Source organism: Megalobrama amblycephala, linkage group LG1 (genome assembly GCF_018812025.1).
Source record: "Megalobrama amblycephala isolate DHTTF-2021 linkage group LG1, ASM1881202v1, whole genome shotgun sequence".
NCBI lineage: Eukaryota > Metazoa > Chordata > Actinopteri > Cypriniformes > Xenocyprididae > Megalobrama > Megalobrama amblycephala.
This window is the reverse complement of record NC_063044.1, coordinates 62,188,277-62,215,638: the sequence shown is the minus strand read 5'-3', so window position 1 is coordinate 62,215,638 and position 27,362 is coordinate 62,188,277. Positions and strand designations below refer to the sequence as shown.

At 35.1% G+C, this 27,362-nt stretch overlaps 1 protein-coding gene across 2 annotated transcripts in view; it reads right to left on the bottom strand.

Annotated features, from left to right (window-relative positions):
- Positions 1-43: 43 nt before the first annotated feature.
- LOC125278450 overlaps positions 44-27,362 on the bottom strand; it is a 53,296-nt gene continuing 25,977 nt past the window's right edge. Inside the window, exons 7-20 of one of the 2 annotated variants that reach the window (XM_048207648.1) lie at positions 26,364-26,723; positions 17,125-17,211; positions 16,939-17,031; positions 16,666-16,740; positions 15,802-15,915; positions 11,904-12,038; positions 10,238-10,321; positions 9,856-9,954; positions 9,630-9,710; positions 7,378-7,473; positions 7,025-7,123; positions 6,463-6,491; positions 5,053-5,109; positions 2,665-4,021 (exon numbers count right to left, since the gene is read on the bottom strand). In XM_048207648.1, the coding sequence (XP_048063605.1) occupies positions 3,887-4,021; positions 5,053-5,109; positions 6,463-6,491; positions 7,025-7,123; positions 7,378-7,473; positions 9,630-9,710; positions 9,856-9,954; positions 10,238-10,321; positions 11,904-12,038; positions 15,802-15,915; positions 16,666-16,740; positions 16,939-17,031; positions 17,125-17,211; positions 26,364-26,723 (1,544 nt within the window). In that variant the 3' untranslated portion in view covers positions 2,665-3,886. Of the gene's footprint in view, positions 496-747; positions 777-1,274; positions 1,374-1,620; positions 1,718-2,664; positions 4,022-5,052; positions 5,110-6,462; positions 6,492-7,024; positions 7,124-7,377; positions 7,474-9,629; positions 9,711-9,855; positions 9,955-10,237; positions 10,322-11,903; positions 12,039-15,801; positions 15,916-16,665; positions 16,741-16,938; positions 17,032-17,124; positions 17,212-26,363; positions 26,724-27,362 lie in introns of those variants that run through there. The other variant, XR_007187147.1, reaches the window with a different exon arrangement.

Genomic DNA, 27,362 nt, shown 5'->3' with positions numbered 1-27,362 from the left:
GGGACACTGTCCTGCAGAGTTTAGATCCAACTTGCTTCAACACACGTGACTGCCTAATTAGATATGTTGATTAGTTATTAGACATTGATTAGCTGTTCAGGAGTGTTTAATTGAGGTTGGAGCTGAACTCTGCAGGACCGAGTTTGGAGACCTCTGGTCTATGCATTTCTGATATTTCCAGGTTGGAACTCGTGGCCATGAGAAATAGATATAAAAATAGATATCGTTCCCTCAACACAGGATCTCGAGGCCACAACTTATCACGTGACCACGAATTAATATCTTGTGACCACGACAAAACTAAGTGAAGCGAACATGTCTGTAATTATCTGAAGTGGTTTGTGTCAGATAAAGTGCTGATGTTCTCCAGGAGCAGGACTGAGAAACACGACATCTCTAGAGAAAAGTGTTCAAATCCACTATAATTCTGACACTGACCTGAGATTCCTGATTCTGTGATCCAGCGGCTGCAGTTCGACGAGACTTTATTGCCTTCTGTGTTCACGACAAGACATTAATTTACACACAGATCTACACTAAATGTGTTTCTGACAGAGCTGTACTGAACAAGTACTTTTTATTTTTATAACTAAATATTATTACGTTAGCTTGTGTGTGATGCTGTGTCACACTGATGTGTGTCTGTATGAAGACTTCAGTCAGAGAAACATGAACAGAAATCACTGAGTGCACCTTTAACATCAAGTGAATTAATAAAATCTGATTTACATTAAATATGACACTAACCTGACATGACTCCAGACATGGTGTGATCCCTGTGAGTTCAGAGACAGAGGAGGAAAAGAGATTTACAGGACATGTCAGACTGAATAATAGATGTAAACCGTCAAATATCTAGTCTAGATACATCTGAATCAGTTTAATGTGTTCAGTGAGTGTTGAAGATTGAGGGATTCAGTTTAGTTTAGTTTAGAATGAGTCAATATGAGTCACAATCATTATAACAACAGCAGAAATATCTTTAATAATGTCCTCAAAGACCACAATAAACAGCAGTGAAATGCTGGTGGTGAATGAGTTATAATGAGTGTTTTTCTGCTGTAAACTGTGAGATGAATCAGACTGAAGATCACAGTCAATAAACACACATGTGAGATTCAATCATCACAACACAAAACTGATCATTTATTCCCTGAAAAGACAGATGATTGGTCACATATGTGGTCATATTTTAAAATGAAAATATGAGAGTCATCAAAACAGCTGAAGTGAATGTAATTATTGAATTGTCTTTAAGTTCAGGTTATACTCACAGGGTTCAAATACCATTAAAACCATCAGAAATAAAGTGAAGATGAATTCAGAGGAAAAGACGACGATCCTCAGATCTCCAACTGCACCTTCACCATTAACTGAGGATGAAAAGAAACAACAGGATTTTATTTACAGCATGAACAGCTGATCATGAGGATTATGATTGCTCCAAATTAATATATGTGAATGAAAATGAGAATAATAGCTGAGATGAATCCGATTTCTGCTTCACAGATTTTACCACTCAGTTCAGATTAAAATGCTGTATTAGTTTATAATATGTATTTAATACAGAGTTCATGGTTTATATGCAGATATATTACTGATGTTGAAGTGTTTGCTCACCTGTTTTCAGTATCAGTTCAGTCATCAGAGCAACAGAGTTCAGTACAACAACACCGACTGATCCAAAACACATACACAGGAACAAGACGAGGAAGAACTGGAAGATCAAACAATACAGTTAATATCATCACCATTAGATCAGATGATAAAAATATCATCACCATTAGATCAGATGATAAAAATATCATCACCATTAGATCAGATGAAGCCACGTAACAACCACTACAGAAAAAAGCACATATCAAGAAAAAAAAATCTCCACTTCTTTCTAAATCTGACTCTTAGTCAGTCTTGGAGTGTCAAACTAATAATGAATAATAAATTATACAAAAATATTCTGTACAATAATAATGTTTTTCATCATTCATTCACAGTGAAATATTGCAGTAAAATAAAAACAGTAACTGAGGATACCTGAACTTCACTTAAAAAATATGGCTTCAGCGTTTCAGGATTTATAGATTTAACTTAAACTTACAGTAAAACCTGCATTTCATTAACTGGTATAATGTTAACATATCAGAACTAAAGTACCATAAAACACATGAGGTGACGAGAAAGTTCAATGTTTATGACAAGCAGCTTCTCCACAAGCTGATGAAGTAAATATTAATAGAAGCTGCAGAGAGTGTCATTCACACAAACACTGAACACCATCATGATGACAATGAACCTCTGTTTTCAAAGGAGGAAAATGTGTACCAGATTTCATTAGTTTCCTGCAAGCAGTTCAACTTAATTAATTCGTTACGCCCACCACACACCAGCTGATTGGTGGAGAGGAGGCAGAGTGATGAAGCCAATCAGTGTTTGGGGATGATTAGGAGACCATGATGGACAGAGACCAATGGGCAAATTTGGCCAGGATGTCGGGGTTACACTCCTACTCTTTTCAAAGGACATCCTGGGGATTTTAATGACCAACAGTATACAGTTACAGTATTCCCATACAGTATACTGCTCATATTGGTGACTGTAGAAAGTCTTCTTGATGTTCTGTATACTGAGCACATTACACACACTACATACTGCAGTAACAGTAAGAGCAGTCAAAGTTAGTTTTATTGCCATTTACAAACATTATTTACATACATTTACAACATATGAAATAAAGCACAATGTTACACAATACAAAGACAAGAAGAACAATACAGACTATAAATACAAACAATAGTTGGACATTTAGCAAAATCTCTCATTTTGTCTTCTATATAAAGAATCCAACATGTTTGATCGCAATTTAGAAATTACAGAAGAATTATAAATGTATTAACTTCTTGATCTGCTTCCCAGACTCAGTATTATGGAGGAGAATGGCTGATCATGAGCTTCTGTGTTTGGACTCATTCTGGGCTGGAAACTTGGAGGAAGAAATGACAGATATAGAGGAAGGAAGGTAACAACAACTCCATCAAGTTTTGATATGACTGAACCATATTCATGAGGAGAAACAGTTGTTCCTCCTCTTTAATCTTTGCTCATAGGGAATGATCTGGACTTCTGCTGATGGTTTTCTGACTGCTGTACTGAAGACATTCAGGAAGGCAAATGCTGTATTTCATGTTTGAACTCCAGAAATGATGTTCTGATCGATCTTGTCATACAGTATTAAATGATTGTTTTTCATCTGTCTAATGAGCATTAATGTCTGTGTTGTGTGTACAGGTGCTGTCGGCTCTGTCAGGATGATTTCAGCTGTATTATTATGAGCATTAATATCATCTTCATGTCTAGTTGAGGTGATGGATTGAGATTTACTGAAGTTCACTTGTGTTTGTGGCTGTTGAGTGTCTGAACGGACTGATAATGACAGAATCAGCAGCTAACGTTGATCTTAAAGCAATATTTAATAATTCAAACATTGTAGAAATACAAACGGCTGCGATCATGATGAAGGATCTGATCTTCCATCTGAAGGTGTGAATATTCAGTCTCAGTGTTTCTGAAGGGTGTAAGAGACCCTGAACTGAACATTTACTGACGTCATGATCCTGAACTGAGACCAAACCTCACAAATTATAACACTGATTTCTCTCTCTGCTGATCTTGAAGAGTCTCAGTTTACTGTTGAAGTTGGTTTACAGCTAGAATTATTATAAAACAAATCACAATATATGAATACAAAGTGCAGTGACAGTTAAACATCCTGCATATATTTACAGATATTTACAAAACATACATTATAAAAAACCTCCTCAATAACAAATGAAGAACGAGACTAAACTCTTAAATCACTGTTTCAGGAGTGTTTTTGTCTGATTGTTGATCATGTTTGTGAAACCACTGAATCCAGCTGAGTCTCTTGGTTTTGTTGATTCAGTAGAGGATTCATCTCCAGTGATTCTGTGTTCTGGTTCTGGTTTGATCCAGCGGCTGGAGGTTCATCAGAAGCTGCTGCATTCTGGGTTCAGAATAATATAATATATTATAATAATAATACAAATTAAGTGGTAAATGATGTTCTAATTATTTTATAGTTTCATACTGTTTATATAATACAAAGATATGATCATGTAATATAGACTATAGGCTTATATATAAAAATATATTAGTAAATGGACCTGAACTTCCATAAACCCGTAGAGAACTGATCTGGGTTCAAACATTACGACACAAAAGTGAAGCATTCACATGACTGGAAAGAAAGTGAGGCTTCGTTTTTCCTTCACAGGCTCATTTAAATGGGGTACAGTGTCAATCATCTGATCATCTATCAGCTCTAGTTTATTCTTTGTATTCTATTCTTTGTTTATTCGTTTTTCCTCTGAAAACGATACACGCTTTGGCACCGATCTTCATGAGAAACTGTTCTGTGTCCTCGATACATGCTCTGAAGCTTCAGTGTCAAATGTAACATCACTGATTTATTGATGGACTTCATCTGAATGCTGCTATAGGCACCATCACACACAATATGTTAATATAATCATTTCTTAATTCTGCACTAAATATTATAAGAGGCCTATGCCAGTGGTGTCCAAACTCGGTCCTGGAGGGACACTGTCCTGCAGAGTTTAGATCCAACTTGCTTCAACACACGTGACTGCCTAATTAGATATGTTGATTAGTTATTAGACATTGATTAGCTGTTCAGGAGTGTTTAATTGAGGTTGGAGCTGAACTCTGCAGGACCGAGTTTGGAGACCTCTGGTCTATGCATTTCTGATATTTCCAGGTTGGAACTCGTGGCCATGAGAAATAGATATAAAAATAGATATCGTTCCCTCAACACAGGATCTCGAGGCCACAACTTATCACGTGACCACGAATTAATATCTTGTGACCACGACAAAACTAAGTGAAGCGAACATGTCTGTAATTATCTGAAGTGGTTTGTGTCAGATAAAGTGCTGATGTTCTCCAGGAGCAGGACTGAGAAACACGACATCTCTAGAGAAAAGTGTTCAAATCCACCATAATTCTGACACTAACCTGAGATTCCTGATTCTGTGATCCAGCAGCTGCAGTTCGACGAGACTTTATTGCCTTCTGTGTTCACAACAAGACATTAATTTACACACAGATCTACACTAAATGTGTTTCTGACAGAGCTGTACTGAACAAATACTTTTTATTTTTATAACTAAATATTATTACGTTAGCTTGTGTGTGATGCTGTGTCACACTGATGTGTGTCTGTATGAAGACTTCAGTCAGAGAAACATGAACATAAATCACTGAGTGCACCTTTAACTAGGGTTGTTCCGATTCCGATACTAGTATCGGAAATACCACCGATACCACAAAAATTTCTGGCATCGGTATCGGCGAGTATTTAAACTCACGTACCGATCCGATACCGATCTTTGCTTAACGCAGCAAATCGGAAATCAATTCTTCTTCGCGGCTCAGAATGCAAACACAGGAAGTTGTGCTGTGTTGCCACAAGCAACCACTGTTTAGAGCAGCGGAGAAGTGAAAACGCGCTAGCAGTATGTCTGCTGTTTGGCAGTATTTCAGACCAGTAAAACGGCGACATGTCTCATATGCAGTGCTGCAATTTCGAGTGGCACAAGTATTGGCAACTTTAACACAAATAACTTAATAAAGCATTTGAAGACGCGTCACCCCGCGCAACACGATGGTTACACAAAGGCTAATGCTGCATTCACACCAGACGCGAATGAAGCGATAAGCGCGAGTGATTTACATGTTAAGTCAATGCAAAGACGCGAATTGACTCCCTGCGGCGCGATTCGCGTGAATGACGCGGTGCGAATTGAGCGATTCGGGCGTTTGACGCGCTTAAGATGGAGAAGGATGAGGCGTGCCAGCTTCATTCAAACAAAGAGAAAAGTTTTCAAAAGACAAATAAAGATAACCGACAAAATTGTCGGGTTTATTGCTCTGGATGACCAGCTGCTGTCAGTCGTCGAAAACGTGAGATTTTTATTTAACAAAATTGTTTCTGGACTTCAAGTTTTAAAGAGATTATTTTCTTATATAGGCTAATTATATTCCTAGATTTATTTGTTGCACTGTTTTTATAGTTATATTGTAAAACTAATATACCTTTTTCAGTTTACAGTGTTAGATTTGTGGCTGCATTTGAAGTTCTTTTTCACTTAAAATAAATAAATAATATAACTGACAAATGTATGTCAGATAATAAAAATACTCTAGTTCACTATATGTTTTTGTTCTTGTTTTATTAAGGGATAAGTCTGAAGCACACCATAAATAATTCTATCAAATCATACAGGGCTAGTAGTATATATATATACAGATACACACCCAGGTATCGGAATCGGTATCGGGAATGGAAAAGGGGTATCGGAACATCTCTACCTTTAACATCAAGTGAATTAATAAAATGTAATATACAGTAAATATGACACTAACCTGACATGACTCCAGACATGGTGTGATCCCTGTGAGTTCAGAGACAGAGGAGGAAAAGAGATTTACAGGATTATTCAGATTCAGAACATGTCAGACTGGATAATAGAAGAGTCCTGGATTAAACAAAGAAACCGTCAAATATCCAGTCGAGAAACATGTGAATCAGTTTAATGTTGTTCAGTGAGTTTTGAAGATTGAGGGATTCAGTTTAATTTAGTTTAGAATGAGTCAATCTGAGTCATTATCATTATAACAACAGTAGAAATATCTTTACTGATGTCCTCAAAGATCACAATAAACAGCAGTGAAATGCTGGTGGTGAATGAGTTATAATGAGTGTTTTTCTGCTGTAAACTGTGAGATGAATCAGACTGAAGATCACAGTCAATAAACACACATGTGAGATTCAATCATCACAACACAAAACTGATCATTTATTCCCTGAAAAGACAGATGATTGGTCACATATGTGGTCATATTTTAATATGAAAATATGAGAGTCATCAAAACAGCTGAAGTGAATGTAATTATTGAATTGTCTTTAAGTTCAGGTTATACTTACAGGGTTCAAATGCCATTAAAACCATCAGAAATAAAGTGAAGATGAATTCAGAGGAAAAGACGACGATCCTCAGATCTCCAACTGCACCTTCACCATTAACTGAGGATGAGAAGAAACAACAGGATTTTATTTACAGCATGAACAGCTGATTATGAGGATTATTATTGCTCCAAATTAATATATGTGAATGGAAAATGAGAATAATCTGATCTGAGATGAATCCGATTTCTGCCTTCACAGATTTTACCACTCAGTTCAGATTAAAATGCTGTATTAGTTTATAATATGTATTTAGCACAGAGTTCATGGTTTATATACAGATATATTACTTGATGTTGAAGTGTTCGCTTCACCTGTTTTCAGTATCAGTTCAGTCATCAGAGCAACAGAGTTCAGTACAACAACACAGACTGATCCAAACACATACACAGGAACAAGACGGGGAAGATCTGGAAGATCAAATAATACAATATCATCAACATTAGATCAAATAATACAATATCATCACCATTAGATCAGATGTAACCACATTAACAACCACTACAGGAAAAAGCACATATCAAGAAAAAAAAATCTCCACTTCTTTCTAAATCTGACTCTTAGTCTGTTTGGAGTGTCAAACTAATAATGAATAATAAATTATACAAAAATATTCTGTACAATAATAATGTTTTTCATCATTCATTCACAGTGAAATATTGCAGTAAAATAAAAACAGTAACTGAGGATACCTGAACTTCACTTAAAAAATATGGCTTCAGCATTTCAGGATTTATAGATTTAACTTAAACTTACAATAAAACCTGCATTTCATTAACTGGTATAATGTTAATATATCAGAACTAAAGTACCATAAAACACAGGAGGTGACGAGAAAGTTCAATGTTTATGACAAGCAGCTTCTCCACAAGCTGATGAAGTAAATATTAATATATAGAAGTTGATATATAAAGTGTCATTCACACAATCACTGAACACCATCATGGTGACACTGAACCTCTGTTTTTAAAGGAGGAAATCATGTCAGAAGTAACAGGGTTGAGTGAAACATGTGGGACACTGATAATGCACAGATTAATGCATGTGAGTTCATGCGTTCATGACCTCAAGGCTAGATTACTGTAACGCTCTACTGGGTGGTTGTTCTGCTGGTTTAGCATTACATTGGCTCCCTATTAAACATCGTATAGATTTTAAAATCTTGTTAATTACTTACAAAGCACTAAATGGTTTAGCCCCCAGTACCTAAGTGAGCTCTTAATGCATTATAGTTCTTCACGTTTATTGCGATCTCAGAATTCAGGCCAGCTGATAATACCGAGAATATCAAAATCAACTGCAGGCAGTAGATCCTTCTCCTGTTTGGCACCTAAACTCTGGAACAATCTTCCTAGCATTGTTCGGGAAGCAGACACACTCTGTCAGTTTAAATCTAGACTAAAAACGCATCTCTTTAACCTGGCATACATATAACACATTATAAATTTATATTTTCAAATCCGTTAAAGGATTATTAGGCTGCATAAATTAGGTCAGCCGGAACCGGGAACACTTCCTATAACACCAGATGTACTCGTTACATCAGAAGAAGAATGGCATCTACGCTAATATTAGTCTTTCTGTTTATCCCGAGGTTTACCGTAGTCAACCGGATCTGGGCCGTATCCGGATGAGATGAAGGACCTGCTGTTGATAACACAGCCCTGACATTTAATTTAATCTATCCCCTGCGAAGGCCTCCTTCCCTTTCCTTTCCCTATGTATAGATAAAACATTATTAAAAATATTCCAGTTCACATAGATCCGCAGACACAACTAATTTTTCTGTATTATGTGGACCAGTAAAGTAATTTGGCAATATCACTTTTTTAAAAAAGACCAAGCTCATGCACACATACACACTCAAACACACAAACCTACAGACTAAACATGTAAATAAATGGCAAGAATGCATTCAACGTATTCAGGTTTTCAGTAGGAAATGTGTCATTTAAGCGACCCCTAAAGTAATAATGAACCATATTTACAACGGAAGTGATTCAATCAAAAAACGACTTTAGCTCTATAATAGTATTTTCTTAGATCTGTTGTGAAGTTAAAACAATCTCTGTCCATTCATTGTCACTGTGAATCTGCTTTGAAACAATCTGTATTGTGAAAGGTGCTCTATAAATGAAGATGACTGAAATAATGCAGTTAACAACATTACATGTGACATGACACCCTAATGCACATAACTGAAAAGGAAAAAGAAACAGTTTTTCACCGTTTATGAACTTACTGTTAACAGGTTTGTACTGTAATATTTTTAGTCTTTATGATCATTTTTTACAGTGTAGAGACGAACAGAGAGGAGAATAAAGAGAAGAACAGAGGAGAATAAACTAGAGCTGATAGATGATCAGAAGCTTTCCTGTAGCTCAGTGGTTAGAGCATGGCACTAAGCAATGCCAAGGTAATGGGTTCAATTCCAGGGATTGCACATTCTCAGATACAAAAAATGTATAGTATAATGCAATGTAAGTCGCTTTGGATAAAAGTGTCTGCCAAATACATAAATGTAAATGTAATGTAATGTAAATGTATCAGATGATTAATACTGTACCATATTCAAGTGAGCGTGTGAAGTTCACCACTGCCCAGAGTAACTGAAGAAACGCAATCACACAGATCCATCCCACACCATCTGAACATGAACAAACACATCATCCATCGTCATGGTAACAGTTTCTGTAAAGTGTTCATTAACTGACAGACAGACATTGTAACTATAGTACACTTTAGCATTAATGTAAGATATGTTTCAGATATATTATTTTATATTATCGTACCCTTTTCATTTTCCAGAGTGATGATGTAGAAATAGACCAATACAGCATTGACCAATAACATGAGAGTTAAATACACTGATCTCCTGACCGAAGGTGAACCTGAAAAACATCTTTAATTATATCAGTTTAAAAAAGAAGTGCATATCTGTGTTTGACACTGACTGGATAAAATCAAGACCATAAATATAAAACATCTCACAAATGTTCAAAACAACTGAAAAGATTATTATGAAATCACTGGAAATATTTCTGCTCTCACTCAAAATCTGTAAAGATCAGACATTCATAATGACATGAGCAAAATATTGATGTCATTATGATGTCGTGAGTTATGAGTGTTTATATCAGGGTCAGATCATATCATAATTCATCAATCACTTACAGCCCATCTGTTGACCACATACTGCGTCCCAATTGTAATTGGTCACTGTGAGAAACACTGGTAAAACTGCAACAATGATGAATCCTGAAAACAGAAGATTAGATGATTATATTAATAATGAGATTCACAGAAGAGTGATTATATTATACTGAGATTCACTGACAGACTCATTCACACATGATTCAGTGTATAATGAGATCCATCACTCATCATATTTACAGTATTCTGCCTGTCAGATGAAATGGTTTTATGTTCAGCAGTGTAAAACATGAGGGTAAACAGGGTAAACGCGTTCAGGAGTGAGTTCAGCAAACCCAGAGTCTGTTCCCGGTTAAACACACTGACATTCTCAACAGAGTGACGAATCCACGAGTCTCCATGGAAACAGACGCTGAGAAAAAGCGCCATTCTACTTCCTTCTTTTGTTTAATGGAGATTTACACACTTAGTGAATGTCGCCACCGTGTGGTTGTGCAATAATAGCGTTTTCAATCTTTTTGTTTAATATTGATTCTTTAATCACTCAGAAGAATTATAATGTTTGTTTAATGCTAATAATAAGACATAATTGTTTCATTAAAATACATTATTAGAAAATGTCCCGTTACAAAAAAAATAAATAAATAAACATTTGAATGCAGATCCAGTATGTGTGAGATGACAAAGTAAATAATAGATATATTAGAATTAAATAAACATTTAAACATTACCTTGTTATAATAGTGCTTTATAATTAATATATATCGATACTCTCTCTCTCTCTCTCAGTCTGTCACGCCCACTGGAGTCTCATCAGAAGATCACACATGCGCTGAACACCTCTGAAGAATAAACTAACCCTAAACTAACCCTGAACACCTCTGAAACAAACTAACCCTGGATCATGATCTGGAGAAGGTTATGTTCAGAGAGTAAGTTGCTATGGTTACTCACATACCCTGAAAATTACCTCAGTTTTTGGAGCAGAAAGTGGAGGTTATCTGCTCACTTACTCTTAGGTGTGTCACATGACCTGCTTTCTGGAATACTCTGTGTTATTAATATTTCATATTTGATCACTATTACCTTTATTTACTCTTACTTGTACATTTAGTATATTCTTTAATGATATATATTTTATTTTACTGTCAGTTGTTTGTGTTGTTGTTTTTTTCCTCTTATTTTATGTTGTTTTGCACTTTGGTTTTAATTGTTTTAATTTTCACACATCTTGTTTTAACTGCATTAACTATATTTATCTGTCATTTAGTGTTTTGCAGTATGTGTAGTTTAGAAATTTACTACATATTCATAAACTGTATAAATTGTTGTCAAGTACAAAGTTACTTGGACATCAGTGTGAATTTTGCACATTAATTTGTGGTGATCAAATGAACTTGTCTGAAATAAGTGCTACACATTTCAAAGATACTTTAATATTTAAAAGGTGTGTTATACAAAAACTTCTCATTTTCTTCTTCCACCCTCATATAAACTGTAATGAATTAATTAATCAGATCAATATATTTTAATGAGTGTGTATGAATGAAGCAGTAACATCTCAGACACATCTGGAAAATAACTGGACAGTTTCCACAGATTTCTCTTGATCTGATTTTAATACAGTTGAATAAAGTTTTCCTGCACTATTGCTCATAAATGAATGTAAATATTAATGTAAACTCACCTCCTCTACCAGATCCAAAGGCATAAAACAGGAGGATGAATTGTAGTGAAGGCAGAACATCAAAGCTTATATCAGCCAGAACATTGAATATAGTAATGATCCGTTGACTTACATTCCCAATTAATCTCACCAATGCTGTATAAGAAACAAACAACAATAAATAAATCAATCCAAATGTTTGATCTGATCTTAAATTAATGTCATGATAAACAATGAGTACAGAAGTAAACTAACTTCACTAATTAATGTTTTAATTTGGACAGACGATGTTCACAGTCATTCACTGTTTTCCCTTGAAAACTATATAAATTAATAAATATATTATACTCTCAAAATCTTCAACACAAGGAAAAACTCAGTATTTACAGTCCTCAAAAACACTGAATATTACACACATTAAAGTCATTATGTGGACATTATGACAAAATACTGACACTTTATTTTGAAAGTAATACACAAGTGAGTGTAATTCAGTGTGAATGTAAATGTAATAAACACTGTGATTATTGAACAGATTAAATGAACATGATGGTGTGCTGATTCAATCATTGTTTAATTATATTCAACTGACAAATACTGTAATAAAGACTGTAATAAATATATAAAAATATAATCTCCAAAATAAATCTCTATGATTATACACTGTAATAAATAAAACACTGTAATCACAACTCTCTAATCACCCCCCACTTTTTTTTGCTGTCTGAAAAAAACAATTAAATTAATTATTGTGTTGATACTGTACTTGCGTCTCGACTGTCTGTTTCCTGTTCACACATTAGAAAATCTGAGCACTTCGATGTGTTTGTGTGTTTATAATATAAGCCTGTAGTAGCCTATATTATATTATCATATATAAACAGAATAATAATAATTACAGCACCATTTACCTGCTCTCAAACATTTCTGTAGGTATTATTATAATTAGCATTATTATACTTATTGTTTTTGTTGTTACGTTTAATTTGTTGCCACACTTTAATATGTGAATTATATTATCAGAAACTAAACACATTTAGCGTTGTCAGGCTGTTATTTGTGCTGAAGTGGATAAACTCGAGTTTAAGTTTCACATCTTTTTAAATCTTTCACAGATTTAAGAGGCTTCATTTCTCCTTCCCTACTCAACAGTTTTAGGCCTTTTTGCAAACTTTTAGACCAAGTGTAGCTGTTTTAGAGAGCGTTTACTCATTTTGAGCCTGGTTTAAACATGAACTATCTGTAATGTCATTCCGGGTGTGTGGAAAAAGCGACTAAACTAAACTAGCCAATCAGATTTCTTTTCATCCCGTTTGACTTTACAACACAAACACACACCTTTATATATTCTCATTCTCTCTTGCTTTCTCAATATGACATGAGTGTGAGTGTACACACAGATAGATCAATAATCAATAAAAAATATGTAAAAATTATAACAGCATTAATAAGCGCCCTCTCGTGGAACAGGAGGATTGATGGAGATGGTTCTTGTTTTGTTTACACATATTTTCTTCCTTTAGTTCTGCCCTTCAGTCAGATATTTACATGTTTCCCAGATGACAAAATAAGATCAATTCACCCCAATCATCATGTGCAAAAGTTTACACCCCCTGACTCGTAATGACCTTCTCAAGCTTCAGTGATGTTTGAACCTTCAGTATATTTTTGCCATGCTACAGATACAGATGATCCCTGGGAGATTAATTTTTGGGGGGCGTGGTAAAAAAAATATGGTTTACAGTGCTGTACTACAATTAGATTATTTTATTCAGGCTAAAAATGATTTTGTCTAAAATAAATGAAAATAAACTAGACAGTATTAATACTGTAAATGACAACATAATAGTAATACTGTAACTTAAAGTACAGTACTGTACAACATACTGTAAATAAAAAATACAGTAACAATACTGTAAAACATTTTACAGTAAATTACTGCCATCCAGCTGCAGTAAGTTACAGTAAAATGTACAGCAATCTCTTTACAGTGCAGTAATAGTTGTGTTTGAGTCACTCAGTTATTCTCAGTGTAAAAGACGGATCTAAAAGGGTTCAAATATACAAAAGATGCTGAAAAACTGAAGAAGCTGGAGGATTTTTCTGAAGATCAGAGCTCAGTTTAACTGCTCAGGACAAACACGAGACTCATGAACAACCATCACAACACAAACTAACAGTCGTGGATCATCAGGGAAACACACATCCAGAATCAAGGGTGTGTAAACTTTTGCTTCATTTGTGTAAATGCAGCTGAAATTTTGTCTTATGGATTATATGTAAACCCTGCTATGTGAAATATCTTATTCAGGACAGTACTAAACAAAAAACAACATGCAATCTTTTATCCCTCATACATAAAAAAGATCATATTTTTATGTAAAATCATAAACTCAACTATACACACAGATTATACTTGGAAAACAACACAGACTGAAACATGCTGATAAAATATTTTACAGCTGAGGAAATCTGTTCCCTATTTCACTTTAAAGTTATTTATTTCCATGATTTTTCATGGCCTGGAAATCACAATTTGAAAAATCTGTTATTTCAGGTTTTCCAGACCGTGAATCAGTGAATCAATGGCTTGAGGTGATCTGAAAATGTTTCAATAAGAGTGTGTGCTCAATCCTGAGGAGAAAATCATGATAAAAGTGCTGAGTGTGTCTGTGAGAGAGAGCTGAAGACACACCAGAAACACACACAACACAGATCTATTACTAATTTAATGTTTATATATTTGTTAAAATGGTGTGTTATCATGAATAACTGAGTGTCCTGTGGACAGAAGAAGCACAAGGAGAATCTGTCCTGTTTTTAAATCACTCGATGGCCTGAGATTTAATAAAATTAAAGGATTAGTTCACTTTCAAATAAATTTTCCTGATAATTTACTCACCCCCAGATGTCTTTTTTCAGTCGAAAAGAAATGAAGGTTTTTGAGGAAAACATTCCAGGATTTTTCTTCATATAGTGGACTTTAATGGAGCTCAAACGGTTGAAGGTCAAAATTACAGTTTACAGCGATCCCAGATGAGGAATAAAGGTCTTATCTAGAGAAAACATTTTTTTTTTATTTTTTTTATACATTTTAACCATAATTGCTAATCTTGAACTAGCTCCCTTCTTCATCTTCTCTATTTAATTTACTAAATTGTCATATACAATATGCTAGTGCAAGTATATAACAATTAGTTCAAACTTTGACCTGAGGAGGGCAGTAATACACTTAGCAGCGTCTGTCTACACTGCTGGAATTCAAATAGAGAAGAAGAGAGCTAGTTCAAGATGAGCATTTATGATTAAAACGTATATAATTTGTAATTTTTTTTCGAAAATGACTTATCGTTTCGCTAGATAAGACCCTTATTTCTCGTTTGGAATTGCTGTAAACTGTAATTTTGACCTTCAACCGTCTGGAGGTCATTGAAGTCCTCTATAAGGAGAAAAATCCTGGAATGTTTTCATCAAAAACCTTCATTTCTTTTCGACTGAAGAAAGAAAGACATGAACATCTTGGATGACATGGGGGTGAGTAAATTATCAGGAAAATTAATTTGAAAGTGAACTAATCCTTTAAGACTTGATAAAGTAATAACTTTACCTCCTGATTCATGCCATCATTTCAGTTTACATCCTTTAATGGACTGTGACATTCACTGTCACTTTGATTTATTCTATTTTATTTCTTTCTTCCATTCTTTCATCACTTTTATTTATTTATTTTTTTTCTCTTTATCATGTAAAACACTGATTATAATCTGCTATATAAACTCACATTGTCTAATGGAAATGCTTCAATTAACTGATAATCAGGTCTGATATTAAGGTTTGTATATTTTGTAACTCAAACAGCATTAATCTGGTAACACATGATTTCTGCTCATTTCTGACTCTTGATGAAGGAAATACTTACAGTAAATAATATAGAAGAGGTTGAACAGGAGTACAATCACAAACATGACTATAATCACGACACCTTCAAATCCAGTGAAATTCAGACTTTTGTCCAAGGCAGATTTAAACAGAACTGGAATAAAGAAAGAGAAAAAAAATCAACAATTACTAAAATAAAAAAAACAAAAATATAAACACAGATCACAGGAATTACAAAAACTCTCCTCAATGAACAGATGCTTTTATACACAACATTACGATACATTCTTTAACTGTCAGTCTCTCTTCTGATACTGACCCTTGACCTTTGTGCTGATCACATGACCTCTGACCCTGACACATGCTGAGATGTCATTCAGAAGTAGCTTTAGTTCAGTCACTAACATGATGTCTACTGTAACAATTAATGCAATATTTCCATAACTAACTGGTGTAGATTATAATGTGTCGAGTCACACAGAGATTCAGCACTGAACATGTAGAATATACTGACAGAAATACAACAGTAACACAAGACACTTCCTAGTTACTCCTCCAGTTTCACATCTTGAGCTAGTCTTAGACTAAAGTGCATGTTTGAGCTGTCTCAAAGTAACTTGTACTTTCATGTCTTAAAATATGTCAGAGCCATTGTTTTGTCTCAAGATGCACAACAGTAATGTTTTTCTAGGGTATGTTTATAAAAAGTTACTTAAATGCCCTAATTGAACTAAGGCCTAATCCTGGTTTAGGCTAAACCCCGTTTATGAAACCAGGCCATTAATGATTTCCTGCAGGATATTGGGAATATCACATAATTTAAATGTAATTATTGTTCACTTGTTAATGTGCATTTTAATGTGTTTATGATACTGACTGTTGATTTGCATCTGGATTTATTTACCTGAGTAAAAAACAGCTGAGAAAACAATATATTCTGTTCTAAAACTCCAAATGTTAACCCATGTTTTAATTTTGCCTGTAAAACAGAAAAGATGAAATAATTACATCCACAATATCATTTACAACACCAAAACAATGAAACACAAATGCCAAAAGAACACTGAATAAATGTTAATGTAAAATTCATTGGTTTATTGTCAGTTTATGTGTAAACATTTAAGTATTATTATTCATATACTATATTAACCTATAAATAATAATAAATCAGTCATACCTGTGAACTCATCAGTATATGGAGCCGTCCAGAGCAACATGAGAGGCCTCAGAAAATAAAGAGCACAACAAGAGACCGACTCAAACAGAGATCCTGAAACAACACCAGATATTACTGTACATATAAACAGATATTTGAATGATAAATCATAATGAATTGATAAACTATCAGTAGTGAAACACTGACCTTCAGAAAAACCCCAGAGGAGGAAAGACAGAAACATCAGAATATTTGGACAGAAGACGAGAAACATCTGAAGACGAAACACTGTGTCTGGAGAGAAAAGACAAAATAACTCACCTTCAGTCAAACGAATAAGTGATGTTTTAATTAAATATTTATTAATTGTTTAAACTATCATTATCAGCCATTCAGTTTTATTTAAAACACACATCTCTGTTCTTCCTATTACACTTATAACTTCATGAATCAAACTCAAACTGTGTTGGAAACACAAATGTAATATCATAAATGGCTATACTACACTCAAATGTTGGTTCTTCAGCAGTTCTTGCGGTGATATATACACCGTTAGAGAAAGTTACGCCTCTGTATAGTTCTTTAAAGGTTCTCCAACCCTCTCTTATTCTCAGAATAATAATTATAATAATAATAATAATAATAATAATAATTCTCTCTTATGATTAAAAAACAACATTAAAATACATTAAAATAACATTAAAATACGGTGTATTTTCTGAAGATAACCTGGTTCTCAATCTTTTTGTCCTCAAGGTCCCCCCACAATGTGAAGTGAATATGGGTGTAAGTTTGATTCTCACATTATAATATTGAGTTTTTAAAGTAATTTTGTTTGTTCTTTTATTTGTCTTTGTTACGTTAGCTCTGATTTATTCATCTATTTGTTTGACCAAAATGATGAAGAAAGTCTGTAAGTAAAGACAAATTACGTAAGGCTAGCTTCATTTGACTAGCTCGAGGTGTTTTGCTTCATCCAGGGAAATATGTTAGGGGTTTTTAGTAGAAATCATGATTTTTTTTTGTAGAAATAGTAGAGTATTTACACAACTAATTAATTACTTGAACTGCAGCAAACATTTTTTTTCCACTTATAAATACTGCAAAATTTCCCCCCCCTTTAGGACCTATAAAGCTCCTCAGTGTTGTTTGACGGGCACTTCGCAATAAGGTTACATGCTAAGTCATTTCTATAAAAACGGCTATAATTGTTAATAGATAATATGAGTTACTAATGTTGGACACGTTTGAGTAAAATCCATCTAATGTTGTTTATTGACTTGCATGTTATCCTCTTTAACAAACTTTAGACTTGGAATTATCCAACCAACATATTCATCAACCTCTTATGCCATCTCAAATGCATGTGACTTTTTTTGTTTTTCTGAAAAATATCTGCAATCTGCATTTTTTTTTTTTTTGCCTGTATATGTTTTTTTTTTTTTTTTATTCTCACAGTGAGAATGCTCTACTGAAGAAAAAAGTCTCCTACAAGTCACCTTGGACGGCCTGAGGGTAAGTAAATGAACAGCTAATTTTCATTTTTGGGTGAAATATCCCTTTAATCAAGAATGATCCAATTTATTAGGGTGTAAATATAATTTATGATTTGATGCATGTTTATTTTCAGACTAAATTATAAATGAAATCAATGACTGATTCAGATGCGTTTCTTAATTGTAAATCTGGCCAGTCATTAATACTAATTATTTTAGTGCTGTAAAATTTATATTTTCTTGTCCTTTGCTATTGCATATCTGCAAAATCTGATTCCCTATTACAGATTATTCAGCTTTTTTTTAAATAATAAAAATAATCACAGTTGCTTTATCACAGACTGAAACATTCACCTGAGAAGTGTGTCCTGAAGGCCCTTATCTTTATCCTGGGAGAAAGTCCTGAAGACCTCATCAAGGAGTACCTTGTGAGTTGAACTTAAAAATATTCTATTTTGATTTATTTTCAGAAAAAAATCTAAATTTGTGTATTTTGTAGTTATGTTATCAAAAGCAATGGGACTATGTTCAGGATATCCAGACAGATGATTGAGGAGCAGCTCATCATGGTGGTGTTCATTATTCAGAAGGACGAAGAACTTCATGAATCATCTGCTGACATCGAGAGAGATAAAGTTTTGAATAGAGATGCACTGATGTATCGGCTAACAATCGGCATCGGCCGATAAAAGCTTATTATCACTATTTAAAACTGCCGATTATATCCCTATACGAAAGATGTGTTCAGACTGCAACTCATACTGTGTGTAAAGAAAATCACTCTTGTGTTGAATTTTAACGCATTTAAAAACAGTGACGTTAAAGCAGGCTCTTTTTGACCCTATGAATCACCCGTAGTTCAAGCCAGGGTTGCCAGGTCTGCATTTTTTCTACATCAAATATTATTTGTAGCGCCTCCCATCCAATAATCACAAAACTATTTGTGCTTTATTACTTCTGGTAAGAATTAAAGTTTCAGTTTTCAAATTTTGTGCATTTTATCATGAAATTCAAACAATAAATGGTGTTTTGACGCTCTTAAATGTGACGTGTCAGATCGATGTAACGCCTCAGTTCAGGCGGCAATGTTCACAGTTCCTTAGCTATCAAAATTATATTATAAATAACACTAGAGAGGAGCTTATTTACTGTTAATTATATGTTTGTGCAAATTTGCCATGAGGACAAGTGCTTATGAAAACTACCTTATGTGATACTAAGTTTTGTACATTTCAGTTTTTATTTGAGTGTAATTATTATATCTGAAAATAAACAGCAGCTGAATATAATACTTCTGTTGTTAATAGTAACCTCTAATATTGAGTGTACCAAATGAGGGGGTTCCCTGTATAGTTTGCAACATTATTTGGGAAAGATTTTTTTTTTCCTTAAGAAAAACCAAACTATCGGTATCGGCCGATATCATTCTGAATAATCGGCTATTGGTATCGGCAGAGAAATTTTGTATCGGTGCATCTCTAGTTTTGAATCAACTGACTTCAGTCACACCAGCTTGTGTCCTGCTTCTGGTATGATACACACCATCAACCTGGCTTGTCTGGACCCCCTTCGATTTACTTTGTATGTGTGTGTCTAGTACGAGTGTGTAGCTGTATGAACGTCCAGTTGTGTTGTTTGAGAATTGCTTGGTTCACTTTGATTTGTGCAAGGATAAATTACCTTTAAAGGGTTAGTTCAACAAATAATGACTCGCCCTCTTGTCGTTCCACATCCATAAGACCTTCATTCATCTTCAGAACACAAATTAAGATATTGTTGATGAAATCTGAGAGATTTCTGTCCCTCCATAGAGATCCAATGCAACTACTAGTTTCAATGTCCAGAATGGTAGTAAAGACATCATTAAAGTAGTTCATGTGACTCCAGTGGTTTAACCTCAGATTTATGAAGTGACGAAAAAACACAATTTACCACTATATTTATAAAATATTATCCAAAGCATATTATTATGAACACAAAATGCATGTGTCGTGAAGCTCTTGTGAACTTGTGTTGCAGATCAATATTTTCGTAAAGTGGTAAATTATGTTTTTTGCACAAACAAAACACGTCACTTCATAAATCTGAGGTTAAACCACTAGAGTCACATGAACTACTTTAATGATGTCTTTCCTATCATTCTGGACCTTGAAAGTGGTAGTTTCGTTGGATCTCTATGGAGGGACAGAAACCTCTCAGACTTCATAAAAAATATCTTAATTTGTGTTCTGAAGATGAACAAAGGTCTTACGGATGTGGAACAACACGATGTCTCCATCTCAGTCTCTCTAGCGCCACCAACTGTCCAAATTTGCGCTCACATTTATGCTAATAACTTTTTAACCGTAAGGGCTAGAAACAAAAGTCCTTGGCTCAAGGCGATTGAATTGCACCACATGGCATCATTTTCTGTCATGAAAATTTTCCCTCCATTTTGAATTTTCTGAAAAAATATTTTTTTGAACTCCTCCTAAAGCCCCGTTCACACCGCCAGTGACTTTTTCTCTGCATGGGCGTTCCTAGTGCTGTCCTTCTAATGTCATTGGTAGACTGCATGTCTGATCATATCTATAGAAAATGCAATCACAAACGATATATAAAACTAAGAAATCATTCTAATTTGACTGGGAATTAGGTTTAAAATAATTAAAAGTAACATTCTGACTGCAGAGCTCAGTGCATTAAATCATCAACTAGATTAACAATCGGTCTATCAACAAATTAAACTCACTCATACTGTCAAAAAATACTAAAATGTCATTCGAATTTGACAAATAATCAATTTTCTTGCCCCTAATAATCAACCCAATGCAGGGGAAACTGTAATTGCAGTGTTGCTAAATTGCTCACAGCATCATATAATTAACAACACAAAATGAATGAATCAAACTCACAAGACTGCCGACCGTTTCTTTTCCACGCATTATTTTATTATATCCATGTATGGGTAACACTTTAGAATAACTCACACTATGAAGCATTAGTTAAGCATTAGTAAATAGTTAATTCATCATTTATAAAACATTAATAGACATTAGAAAGCCATTTATAAATACAGCTATAAATGCTTTGTTCTTGATTTATAAGCATATCTATAATGAGTTTAATAATTGTATTTTAATACTTCATTAATGATCAATTTATCATTTCTAAATTATGTATTACATTATTTACAAACCAGTTATTTAGGAGTTGTCAGTTGTCCATAAGATCATTTAGGAAGTGTAAGTAAATGATTAATAAAATATTTAAATGTACATTTATGCATCTTATTATTTAGACATATAGTATTAGTTACTCAGTGTGTTAATAAATGCTTTATTAACACATTCCTATTGTCAAAACTACCTCGGTACTAACTTTAAAACATTAGAGAACAGCAGTGCAGAAGATCACTGAACCTTTAAATCTCATTTATAAAAGCTTTACAAAGCATAAATAGTCCTCACTTCAGATGAGCTCACAAAAATAGTTAACTGACCGCTTCTGAATGTTTTATAATGATCTGAATTAATCATGAATTGCAGTAGAAATATGTGTTAATAAAACATTTACTAACACACTAAGTAACTATTACTATATGTCTAAATAATAAGATGTATAAATGAATGTTTAAATAGTTTATTAATCATTTACTTACACTTACTAAATGAACTACTGACAACTCCTGAATAACTGGTTTGTAAATAATGTAATACTTAATTTAGAAATGATAAATTGATTATTAATAAAGTATGAAAATACAATTATTAAACACATTATAGATATGCTTATAAATCAAGATTAAAGCATTTATAGCTGTATTTATAAACTACTTACTAATGTCTGTTAATGCTTTATAAGCCATGAATTAACTATTAACTAATGCTTAACTAATGCTTCATAGCGTGCAGTTATTATAAAGCGTTACCCATGTATGTACAGTCAAATCATATAAAACAGTGAAATCACTCCAGTACTATGTCCTGTCTGTCTTGCCTGCACTCGAGACGGTGACGTGAGCTCCAGAGAGCTTCACTCCTATTGGTTGTCGCTCGTGAAATTCGCTCCTGATTTGCATAAAGTTGAAATATCTGAACTTTTGTCGCTTGTCTCCCGTCGCTTGACACGCCTACATTCTGTCGCCAACAGTCACTGTTGCTCGTCGCCGGAAGTCGCCAGCGCTCCATTGAAATGAATGGGATCCTGTCGCTTTGTCGCTGCGTGTCGCTGGTGGTGTGAACGTGGCTTAAGGCCATTGTTTCGATTTTTTCACAAAAAGGGGGCCGTGACATCAGTGCCTGGCAGAGAAGTTGGTGTTCCTAGCTTTCCCTCCAGGATTCTGGATCCAAAAGCGCTCTCTTTAAAGACACGTCCATCACTGGTTGTGCGTTTGACTAAGAGTACACGTAAAAACCAAACTATACTTTGGGCTTTAAACACAGTAATGAATGTATAAAATACAAAAGGTATTGAGTAAAAGCATCCCCCATGTTATGTTAACATAATGATGTTATTTTGTTTAAAGCCTAGAGTTGGAAGCAGCTATTCTGCTCAAGGGGACCCAGAGTTGCTGTCTGAAGTTGAGGTGAGCCATGAACAGTTGACTACAGTGTGTGAAGCACAATCTAATCAAAGCACTACACTTATTGCATATCTTGTTATGCAAATGATTTCAATGCAAACATTAGTTTTTTTGTTTTTTGTTGGTCTACACAAACTATCCTATTAATGTGAAGAGAAAATTACATTCATTTTTTAGTTAATGGCCAAAAGTATTTGAGCAGTTGTACAACAGTAGTTAAAAACTAGAATGTACATTTCCTGAAGAAAATGTGAATGTTGCTTGCAGTGGCAAAATTCGGCACTCGTTGCTAGGGTGTTTCTAGGCAATTGCTAAGGTGTTGCTAGGCGGTTGCTAGGGTGTTATGGACGGTTGCTAGGCGGTTACTATGGTAACCTGGTGGTTGTTAGGGTATTGTTATGTGGTTGCTAGTTGTCACATATGGTTTTTATGGAGTCTTTATAAAGTTCTTAGCAAGTTTTTAACCTGATTTAGCACTTAGCTAATCAGTATTAGCATGTAGTTATTCACTTCTAGCATGTGTAGCATGTTGAAAGTCCTGTTTGCTAGCATGAGTCAAAAGAGCCAACCGCCATGTCTCTACGATGATCTGATGCAGAGATATAGGTCTTGCTAAATGGTTGCTAGGGTACTCTGTTTGGTTGCTAGGGAGTGGCTTGACAGCTGCCAATGATGATACTCCAGAGGCTGCTTGCCAGTATGAATGATATAAACCAACCCTATGATATTCACATTTGAAGATATCCTTCTTTGGGTTTGGGTTGTTAGGGTGCTCTAAATGGTTGCTATGGCGTGGCTAGACAGTTAGCAGACTTAAACTAATAGACTGCATGTCTGCCCAAATCAAAAGAGCCAAACTCACATGTCTCTATGATGCTCTAATTAATTTATATCCCTCTAATATATTTTCAATGTTAAGTCTATGTGGTGGTTGCTAGGGCACTGTAAGTGGTTGCTAGGGTGTGGCTATGATGAAGATTTTAGGTCATTACTTATTGGCTGCTTGATAAGATGAGTCAAATGAGTGAGAGAGAGTGAGAGAGAAAGGGTTCCTCAGGCCCTGCGTGTGTGTGTGTGTGCATGTGTGTGTGTGTGTGCGTGTGCATGTGTGTGTGTGTGTGTGTGTGTGTGTGTGAGAGAGAGAGAGAGAGAAAGTGACAGTTGAAACTGACGGAATGTTTGTGAATTTGAATTTTTCAATTTAAGTCTACGGGACTTTTTTGGCCGCTTTTTCGTCCGCTGTGCGAACATCATTGGTCCGATCGCTTATAAAAGTCACAGCACACCTCTCCTCAATGAGCCGGTCGATTTGACACCTCATTCATGGGTCTATGACAAACACTGCTGGAGGATTAGCGTGCCAAACTTTTGTGTGGAATAATAATAATAAGTATGCAAGAGAACAATAATGATGCTTCACCAGAAGCAAATTAATTTAGCTTATAAGGTTTGCCTTTCAAATGAATATGTGAAGATGGTTAATGCTATTATCCCCTCTCCTCCAGGGCCATACTCAGACCAGCCCTCCTGACATCCCAACACCTAAGATAAAGGCTGCAGGGAGGATCATCCTGTGCAGTATGACCACATTGTGCTCAGGTTGGATGTCCAGTTAATCACAGAGGAGAGCGAGGACATCTCAACGGCACTGGGCCTCCTCCTGTGTGTGCTTTATTTGAAAAATCTGTAGTCTTTTTAACATTAGATTAATGAGTGAATGAAATTATTGAAAATTGCTAATATAACCACTTGCAAACAGTTATGCTCTGAAGTCCTGCAGTATCTTTCAATGTCAACAGCGCACTAACGTTTTTGTCCTTCAGGATTTCAAAAACAATATAGAAACTGGAACTAAAATTGGATATCTTATCTTATTAAAACACTATATATTTTCCAAATAAAGTAAAGAATGTGTAAAAACAGGACTATTGTCTTCTTCAAAAATGTACACATTTCAAGCTTGTTGCATTATTTCATGTGTATTAAGGGGAGTATATTGTGATGTTGTACATGTATATTCCCTGACTTGTCAGCACTGAGTTTATTTGCTGCTGAAATAAATAAATGAAAAGGTTTTGAAAGTGTAATGTATTTTGTTTCTCAGTAAGCATTTAGTACACTATTTTGAATCTCTAAAGTCATGATTTGGTAAGAAATGATTAATTATCATTCATCTTTTAAGTAAAAGTGTCATTTAGAAAGATATTGACTCATCAATAGTAGTATCTGGCATGATAATGGGCCCTGCTAGCTCATAAAACAATATATGGCACCTCTAATTTGACAAATGCTAGAAAGGTGCCATAGAACGTCTTTTTAAAAGATGTAATATAAGTCTAAGGTGTCCCCTGAATGTGTCTGTGAAGTTTCAGCTCAAAATACCCCATAGATTTTTTTTTTATTCATTTTTTTAACTGCCTATTTTGGGGCATCATTAAATATGTGCAGATTAAGGCTGCACGGCCCTTTTAAATCTCATGCTCCCCCACCCCCGGAGCTCGCGCTTGCCTTAAACAGCATAAACAAAGTTCACACCGCTAATATAACCCTCAAAATGGATCTTTACAAAGTGTTCGCCATGTAGCATGTCTAATCGCGTAAGTATGGTATTTATTTGGAAGTTTACATTTGATTCTGAATGAGTTTGATAGTATGCTCCATGGCTAAAGCTAACATTACACACTGTTGGAGAGATTTATAAAGAATGAAGTTGTGTTTATGAATTATACAGACTGCAAGTGTTTAAAAATGAAAATAGCGATGGCTCTGGTCTGGACAGTAATAAACGATGGTAACTTTAACCACATTTAACAGTACATTAGCAACATGCTAACGAAACATTTAGAAAGACAATTTACAAATATCACTAAAAATATCATGATATCATGGATCATGTCAGTTATTATTGCTCCATCTGCCATTTTTCGCTATTGTTCTTGCTTGCTTACCTGCATAAAGTCTGTTGATTCGGCTGTGCTGCTCCAGACGTTAATACTGGCTTGTCTAATGCCTTGAACATGGGCTGGCATATGCGAAAATTGGGGGCGTACATATTAATGATCCTGACTGTTGCGTCACAGTCGGTGTTATGTTGAGATTCGCCTGTTCTTTAGAGGTCTTTTGCACAAATTTACATAAGGAGGAGGAAACAATGGTATTTGAGCCTCACTGTATGTCATTTCCATGTACAGAACTCTAATTATTTAACTATGCCGAGGTAAATTCAATTTTTAATTCTAGGGTACCTTTAAAGATAGGTGCTATATAGCACTTAAAGAGGTTCCCCTATGATCCAATGAACCATTGCTGGTGCTATTTAGCACCATTTTTGTTTGTGTACTGATTAAGGATTGAAGAGTTGGTCTTTCTCTTGTCTGTTGACTTACCTAGTAGTTTCAGTACCACATTTATCTCGGTTGAAATTTCCCTGTGATTCTGAGATAATCCACTGTTAACTGTACATGTATATTCTCCTTCATCTTCAGCTCTCAGATTGTCCAGACGGAGGGAGAAGTTTCTGTGTTGAATCTGATCAGTAAAGAAATGAGCTCTATCATGATAATCCTTGTGCTGTTCCTGTGCTTGACTCTCACCATCTTCATACAGATGAACCAGATCTTCTAAGTCCTTTTTTATCCATTCCACCTTCAGACCCTCCATTAATAAAGGTTCATCATCATAACAGGGCAGAACCACTGAAGATCCCAGAGGAACAGGTGTGTGACAAGAAGGTTGCACAGTCAATCCTGGAAATTAAACATTTATGTCAAATAAGTTAAAAATAAGTGAGGCATATTTTGTGTTTTTTTTTTTTTTTTCCATTTCATTTAACAGCCCTAAAATGCATTAAAAGCCCAAACATTTATTATGGGTTAAGCACAGAAGGTTCAAGGACCTCTCTCTGCTGTTATTACAGCAGTGCAATTCAACAAGCTTTTTATTTCAAATACATTTGGCATTAATAAACTTCCATACATTATACCACAATTATAGACTGGTGTGGAAAATAGTCATTTAGAGACTCAAGGGACAAGCATCACAAGTTCAGAACAGAAAATAAGTACTATTTCACATGCCTCCCGTGGGCCCACCACCTGCAGGAGGGACAGTAAGGGGCCGGTGCAGTGTGGATTGGGCGGCAGCCGAAGGCGGGGGCCTCAGCGACCCAATCCCCAGACGCGGAATCTGGTGCTAGGGACATGGAATGTCACCTCGCCGGGGGTGGAAGGAGCCTGAGCTTGTGCGGGAGGTTGAGAGGTACCGACTAGAGATAGTTGGGCTCACCTCCACGCACAGTTTGGGCTCTGGAACCCAACTCCTCGAGAGAGGCTGGACTCTCCACTACTCTGGAGGTGCCCGTGGTGAGAGGCGGCGGGCTGGTGTGG